The 8,208-nt window shown below is 39.2% G+C and overlaps 1 protein-coding gene across 1 annotated transcript in view; it reads left to right on the forward strand.

The window, feature by feature from the left end:
* Nucleotides 1–3,817, forward strand: part of LOC121367015 — a gene marked incomplete at its 3' end in the record, with an annotated part of 124,665 nt that extends 120,848 nt beyond the window's left edge. The window contains exon 5 of the mRNA XM_041491219.1: nt 3,710–3,817. Within this exon, the coding sequence (XP_041347153.1) occupies nt 3,710–3,817 (108 nt within the window). The remainder of the gene's footprint in view (nt 1–3,709) is intronic.
* Between the last annotated feature and the right edge of the window lie 4,391 nt (nt 3,818–8,208).

Below are 8,208 nucleotides of genomic sequence, written 5' to 3' on the forward strand. Positions count from 1 at the left end.
CTTATTTTGTTACCTATTGGATTAGTCGGTCACCTTGATGGAGCGATAGTCCCAATTAACAATTGGACCCACCCTGTCTCGTTGGGATAACAGTGAATGTGTATCTTCAACTAAACGATAATATACACATGTCAAGGCAACTTCAGAGTAATCAACGTTATGGGCTGGGCATTAAAAACAATTGCAGTGATGCTCCTCTTAATAATTTACATAATTTGTATGGTCAGTGTGTTTCTTTACAAATGTGCATCACTATAATCGGAATGTGTGCAGGTTTGTGCGTCACTTGACTGACTGCGCAGTATAAAAACAAGCAATCGGCATGGTACATCGCTCATTAATATTAACTAGGTGACAATATTTTCTGAAAACTGAAAGTACCGGTATCCTGTTTTGATTTAGACATGCTTCACAGATTAAACTAACATGATTACTATTTGACTGTACTACCTGTCATTTGTTAACAATCAACAAGAACAAAGAAACCATTAGATGCAGGACTTTTCAGCACTTGTGTGTAAACAAATAATGAAGAAACTTTGCTATCATAATATGGTCGCTTTGATGGGGTCGAAATGCACTAAACACGACCAATTGGACTTACTCTAATGGTCGTAATCCATAATAGTGGGGTGGTCTTTAATACCAGGGTAGTTTTACCTATAAAATAATAAGGACATATTCTGGCCTTTAAAAAAGTGGTCTTAATAGCGGAGTGTACTTAATACCTGGGTGGTCGTTAGGTGGGATTCACTGTATGTATGTACATATATATATCCGTGGATGGATGGATGGATATGTCTGTTTCTGTGGCAGTAATTAAGTAGTTGCATTTAAAGAAAATAACGCCAAAGCAAATTCATAAGGATATGTCCGAAACATAAGGGGATGATGCTTCTTCATACAGTACCATAAAGCAATGGTGTACTGATTCCACACGGGGTAAACAAAAATACTAAAGATGATCCACACTCTGGTAGCTCATGTGAAGTGTCCACCGACGAAAACATTAATGCTGTCTTTGATAAAGTCATGAAGGACGGGCGAATCACCATCAGACAGTTAGCCTGTATTCATAACATTAGTAAAACATCGGTGGAACAAATTCTGCAGGAGCATCTACACATGAATAAAGTGTCTGCAAGGTGGGTGCCAAGATTGTTAACAGCAAACCAGAAATGGGTCAGGATGCACATATCTCGTCAACTTCTAGAGGAATACTGCACTGACCCAGAAGCTTTTTTTGCGCATATTATGACTCGGGATGAAACCTGGATTCATCATTTTGACCCCAAAACAAAAAGTCACAGCATGCAATGGAAACACCCTGAATCACCCGTTCCCAAAAGGTTCAAGACAACCGCTTGCAGTGGCAAAGTCATGGCATCCGTGTTTTTGGATTGCGAAGATGTTATCTTGATTGACTACCTACAGAAAGGTTCCACAATCACTGGTGGATATTATGCAAACGAGCTTCGCCAACGCTGAGAAGAAATTGAGAAAAAAGGTGAAAAACAGTGAAGAGGTGTCTGGTTGCTTCAGGACAGTGATCCAGCTCATTCCTTGCTAGTTGCGGTTGATGCTGCCAGTGACTGTGGCTTCCGAATTCTTCCCCACTCTGCTTATTCTCCAGATCTCGCCCCCTCAGACATTTACTTGCTTCCTAGGCTCAAATCTGAGCTCAGGGGCAGTAAATTTGAGACGGACGAAGAGGTGATAGGTGCTGTAGAAGAGTTTTTAGGGGTGCGAGACAAAGCCTGGTTTTTAGGTTAACAATGCTGTAGAAAAATTGGACAAAATGTATTGAATTCAAATGAGTTTAAGTAGAAAAACGATGGAATAAAATATTTGGTGCAAGCTGTGTTTCATAGTCAAGCCAAAAACTTTTGGGAACCCCTCATATACATACATACAGGGTTAAAAATTAACATGAAAACCATTGTCCAGGGATAGAAGCTAATTAATGCTCACGCCCTCACCATAGGTGAGTAGAAATCCTTGGGGGCGAGTACAATTTAAATGGCGCTAGTCCCCCGGGCGAGTAATACTGGGCAGTTGTGACCCAGATTCATGTTGCGGACATTCAAACTATTTTGCCAATGAAACCTGTTAAACATACAAACTAGATGTATTTCATCAAAATTTGCCATGACAGATTGACAAAGTCAAAAGTGTCGCAGTTTCGTTTGGTCTCAATAAATCCGGATATTTACTGCAAACACAATCAGAACTTTCCGGTTTTTGTTTCTGAATTCCGAAAATTGTTGTAATATTCCGATTATAGATGAGGCATGTTTACCCCACCCTTTGCTGCCGCATTCCTTTAAAGATAAAGTACAAGCAACATAGTAATGTGTGTTCAATCCTTGGAACAACCTGCTAGATCCCATATAGGTTTCGTCTTCTCAAACTGCTTCAGTAATGAAGTGAGGGTTGGAGGGGGGTGGGGGGTGGGGGGCTAGTGATTTTTCCTGGGGACTAATAACTTTCCTCAGCTACTAGTCCCCCGGGCCAGTGAAATTTCAACTAGCCCTCCAGTTTAACTGCACAGTGAAAATCAAGACTAGAATTTTCTTTGTTGAATAACAGCCATGTAAAATAATAACCATGTATACAGTCCGTTTGCGTCAAAAGGAAAACGATGAATTGGCATGTAATTTCATAATGAATATAGTAAATATTCATATTAAAAAACATACCGACCCAAATAACATTTTTGAAAACAGAAATCCATTATGAATAAAAATGTTTATTTACAAATTACCATTAAATGATGCAGATTAAATATACTTTTTAATACAGGTGTAAAGAAAAATGCTAGAACAGCCAATTTATGCAGCTTCACTTGCATTGAGTTCTGAAGTAATTGATAATGCAGTACAAAGAGATTAAAACCTTAAAAGGTGGAACTGTGCATGTTATAGTAAAGTTGTCTGGGAGTGGCAGTCCTCTTTATGGTGATGCAAGAGGGATGAACTCTCCAGTAAAGGATTTCCTTGGGAGTTCTGTCCTCTTACAGACAAGACACTTGATAGTTTACTAGATAATTATGGCATATCCAGTCCATTACAATAAGCCAACGACTTTAAGATAACAATTCAAGTGTCTGCAATACATTCTGAGCTATATTTATTTGCAGCTCCAGACCAAAATCGTAGAAGCTGAGACTAAGTCTGGTCAGTCCAGCGCTGTCAAAATATAGAACATGTTCTGTAATATCGTCTCCTGCCAGATCTGTTGTTTGCGCCAGAAGAGACCCTGTGTGTTTTGTCACATATTGGCCATTCGATTCAGTTTTAGTGCGTTTCTTTTTTAACTGGTAGTACCATACTCGCCACTCTGAAATCGATGGTCGACCAATGGACTACCTTTGTAAAATTCTTAGTCACCCATAGCCAATCAGACGACTGCTAATTTTCAACCCTGTACATACATACACACACACACACACACACACACACACACACACACACACACACACACACCTACCTACCTACCAACATATGTAGAAAACACTGCATATACAGAAACAGTCTTATGGGTAGTGATGTATATTTTTATGTGGAGGTAATGATTGCAGCTTTCATCTGTTGCTGTAAAGTAAATTAAATGCATAAAACACATTATAATATTTAGGTTGTGATATATAACAACCTTTGATACATATCCCATGTCTTGTTTACATGTATTTTCTAATATCGTATTTCAGCTGACCTAGGTACTGGAGCATATCTTGCAGCAGCTGTGTTGTGTGGCTTTGGTTTTGTGGTTGGCATTATCTTGGTTGCAGTTGGAGTGTGGCAGATTCACAAAACTGGTGAGTTCTTTTATGGAATAAGTGTTGCAGAAGTGGGAAAAAAGATCATTGTCGGTCCCACGTGATATCATCCATACTCTCGAGATGTATAAACTGTCAAATTTAGAAGGTGATATTTGCCAAATACAGTGTAACAAAAATGATCATCATGGTTGCGTTTGTATGCATGTTTTTATCTTGAATCATAAATGCATCTAACGATAAACATCAAAACATCAAATATCATGAAAAAGTAAAACAAAAAAAATTGAGTTTTGTGTACATGCATTTTATAATGGAATAAAAAAAAAAAGCAGGCCTGTGAAAAGTGCACGAACAATTGTTTCACTTGTGCATCGTTTGCGCAAGTCTAGTTTTGCATAACCCAGTTTTCGTTCTCAGGGGAAAAATAAAAGATTAGAAAAAACATTTTACATTATCATTTGTCACTGTAACGGGTTTTGCAAAATGAAATAGGTTACCTGAAAAAAAATTATGTTTGGGTTATGCAAACATTTAATTCTCAGAGGCCAGAAAAGGAATATAAGTTTGGAATTTTAATTCCCAAATATTTGTATAATGTACAGTAATTCAGTACTGTGTCCACAAAGTTAACAATATTATTAATAGATGACACTATTGGAGCATTTGACAGATTCAGCTATATGTAGTACTAAAGGAAATAACATCTGGCTGCAGGTGTGCAGAATGGAACATATTTTGCTAGCTCGCCAGACCAGAACCAACTAAAGTTACCAACTAAAATTTAATAGCCCCTGCAATAATTTCTACTAGTCCGCCAGTCTATAGCATAATATATTATTAATAATATTATAATATACAGTGTCTTGACTTCAAATATTATATATATATACATGTATATATACTACTCAAAAGAATTTAAGGGTCAAAAATTTATAACCAAATAAGTTTCAGAGTGTATTAGATTGATGATGTAAACTACACCAAATTTTTTATTTATTGTTCCATATTTACAAAAAACCACAAATAAACGTCACTGTATACAAGAAAGTCACATGACATGCTGTCAAAGTTGAAGGATGTCAAACATGGATTTTACACATTAGAACATTTGTTTAATAGTGTGTGAATCCACCCCTGGCGCGAATACACTTGACACATCGTTGCCTCGTGCTGTTGATCAGACGTCTGAAGAACTCTTGGGGAATGACCTGCCACTCTGCCATAAGAAGTTGACCCAGATCATGAAGGTTGGCCAGAGGGGCATGGTTATCCCGAACTCTCCTGCCTAATTCGTCCCAGGCGTCCTCTATTGGGGCCAAGTCAGGCGAATATGCTGGCCAATCCATCCTGGCGATACCTTGTTGTCTGAGAAAGTCCGTTACCACCCTGGCGCGGTGGGATCTGGCATTGTCATCTTGCAGAACTGCCCCGCCGCCAATCTGCTGAAGGCCTGGGAGAACCAACGGCCGGATAATCTCATTCAGATAGCGGATTCCATTCAGATTGCCATCCACCACATAGAGGGGGGTCCTGTGGTGGATAGAGATGCCGCCCCACACCATGACGCTGCCACCACCGAACCGGTGACGTTGTCTAACGTTAACGTCAGCGAAGCGCTCCCCAGGACGTCTGTAGACACGAACCCGACCGTCGTTGAACTGGAGACTAAACCTGGACTCATCAGTGAAAATCACTCGACCCCACTGAACACATTGCCACCGCAGATGAAGCGTGCACCAGTGACGTCTGGCCATTCTGTGACGTGGTAGGAGTGGTGGTCGAACAGCCTGGCGACGGCAGCGTAGATTATTGGCTCTCAGACGATTGCGTATGGTTTGATCAGACACTCGAGTTCCAGTCGCAGTCCGCAGATTGTCACGTAATCGGCGTGCAGTGGTTGTGCGTTGACGTAGAGCCATATTGGTGATGTAGCGGTCCTCTCTATTTGTAGTGCTTCGGGGTCTTCCCGAACGTGGACGATTTCGAACAGAATTCGTTGCTTGGTACCGTTGCCACAGTTGGCCAACGACACTCTGACTGACACCAAGTCTCAGAGCAACATTTCTTTGCGCATTGCCATCCTGAAGCCAAGCAATAGCCCTTCCTCGATCTTCGATAGTCAGTTGAAGTCGTACCATTGTCGAATTTGGAGGGTGCACCGTACACGAACGCAAGCTCCAATTATACGGAAATTCAGCATTGGGAACATGGAATACACGTGCAAAGCGTGCAAATGAAGCGCTTTGTGAAAAAGCAAGTTATGGGCACTTAGCAGACCTTTCGCTTTCGCCTTAATTTACGTGCAAATGTAAGCATGTTTTCGCCATTAGAACTAGTCGACAGTGTCAATGACAGTGGATTTTAATTCATTTATGGGTTGCTTAGACCCACTTTCGTCAAAATGGAACAATACCATGCGTGACATTATGGTCTAGCTAATATAATTGACATTCAGAAAATAATGTCGAAAATATCGTCTGACCCTTAAATTCTTTTGAGTAGTATATATATATAGATATATTGACAAAACATTATTAAGAACACCTGGTAAGTGATCAACATCACGTGGTAAACAAAATAGAAAAGACAGATCGCCCGTCGGACTGGTAGTTGCATTTTGTAACTCGTCCGTCAGAATTTTTACTCGCATTTGGCGAGCGGATGAGTACTTTCTGCACCCCTGTGGCTGGGTCAAAGTTGAAGGTGCATCTAACTTTTCATAGATCAGTTAATACATATACCACAAGTCCAGTCATTGATGATGAATGGTTTGACACCCAATAGCCGATGTATTTTTCGTGCTGGGGTGTCGTTAAACATTCATTCATTCATTGATGATGAATGTGACGTGTTTGTTGTAAACAAAATTAGTTTTATCTGAGGAAAAAAATGTATGCAGTTTTATTTCATCTACTACCACTGTGTTAAGTAGCCTTGTGCTTGAATTATATATGTGTGGTATCTGTAAAAAAAAGTACTCATATTTTGTGTGAAATTAGGGATGCTGTGAAAACATTCAGTTATATCGAAAATGAACCATGACAGGTACCATTTTCTTTAGTTAATACTTTGAGGTGGGAGTTGTAGTACTGAGAAATAAATGTGTAGAAACACAGGCTATATAAACAGAATTTGTTTCAATAATAGAAACGAACAGGTGTTTCGGACTAACAAGAATGACAATTTTGAAAAATAATAATTTTGGTCTCAGGGGTCGAGAATCGGTCCCAGACGGGAAAAATGGCTTTAATTAACCACCCATGCTATTGTGTTACTTAACAAAACAAGAAAACAACCAGCATAGCAAACATCATATTTCTTAGAAGTTTGGGGTTCAATTATGACATAACTAAAATTTGATTTAGACATTTATGTCTCCACTTCATAAGACTAGGATCGATTCCTGTCAGTGGGCTGGGCTATTTCTTGTTCCAGCCAGTGCACCACGACTGGTATATCAAAGGCCATGGTATGTACTAGCTGTCTGTGGGATAGTGCATATAAAAGATCCCTTGCTGCTTATCAAAAAGAGTAGCCCATGAAGTGGCGACAGCGGGATTCCTCTCTCAACATCTGTGTGGTCCTTAACCATATATACGACGCCATATAACCATAAATAGAATGTGTTGAGTGCGTCGTTAAATAAAACATGTCTTTCGTTAATGTGGGCTAATATCAAACAGGGAACTAATTACAAAATCTGACTGTTTAGAAATCTACACAGACTCAGAGGGCAGATCAAAAGTTTAACCAATAAATACAATGTACTATTACATTTTGGAACATGTTAGAACATATACTTTATCTATTGTTCTGTTAATAATCATAAGTGTGATTGACACAGATTAATGATAATCATTCTTTACACCACATCAAGAGAAGTATAACACAATATCTTAACAAAGTCACAAACACAGCAGTTACAATTGGATGTTTAGTATAGTAGACTCAGTATATTCCATAAGAAATAAAAACATGCCAACACAATGTAACTTAATTCAGAAAACCTCAGGCTCGTAAACAAAATCTTTCTGCGAAACATAGCGTAGTGGAATGTGGAATTGTTCCGATTGTAACTAAATGGAAAGTAAAGACGGACATGGCCAAGGTGTTCCGATTGAACCTACGAATACATTTAAGTGGCCAAGGTTTTCCAAATACATAATCAAAACAGGCCGAGGCATCCCGAATGGTTTTAGACTGTTCGATATACTGGGGAAGTGGTCGCTATTATGTCCTATATGGGTTTGGTTGCGCAGATACTAATAGGAAACCAGTTGAAAACAATAAATAAAAAATTACTTTCCGATCTCTTACAAACATTAGTTATTTGCATTTTTATACATAATACAATATGCGGGAAATTTCGGTCGCCGATATGTCATAAGGTTTTGACTTGCCCAACACTATTTTGACTCACCATGGGC

Source organism: Gigantopelta aegis, unplaced genomic scaffold (assembly GCF_016097555.1).
Source record: "Gigantopelta aegis isolate Gae_Host unplaced genomic scaffold, Gae_host_genome ctg830_pilon_pilon:::debris, whole genome shotgun sequence".
Classification (NCBI taxonomy): domain Eukaryota; kingdom Metazoa; phylum Mollusca; class Gastropoda; order Neomphalida; family Peltospiridae; genus Gigantopelta; species Gigantopelta aegis.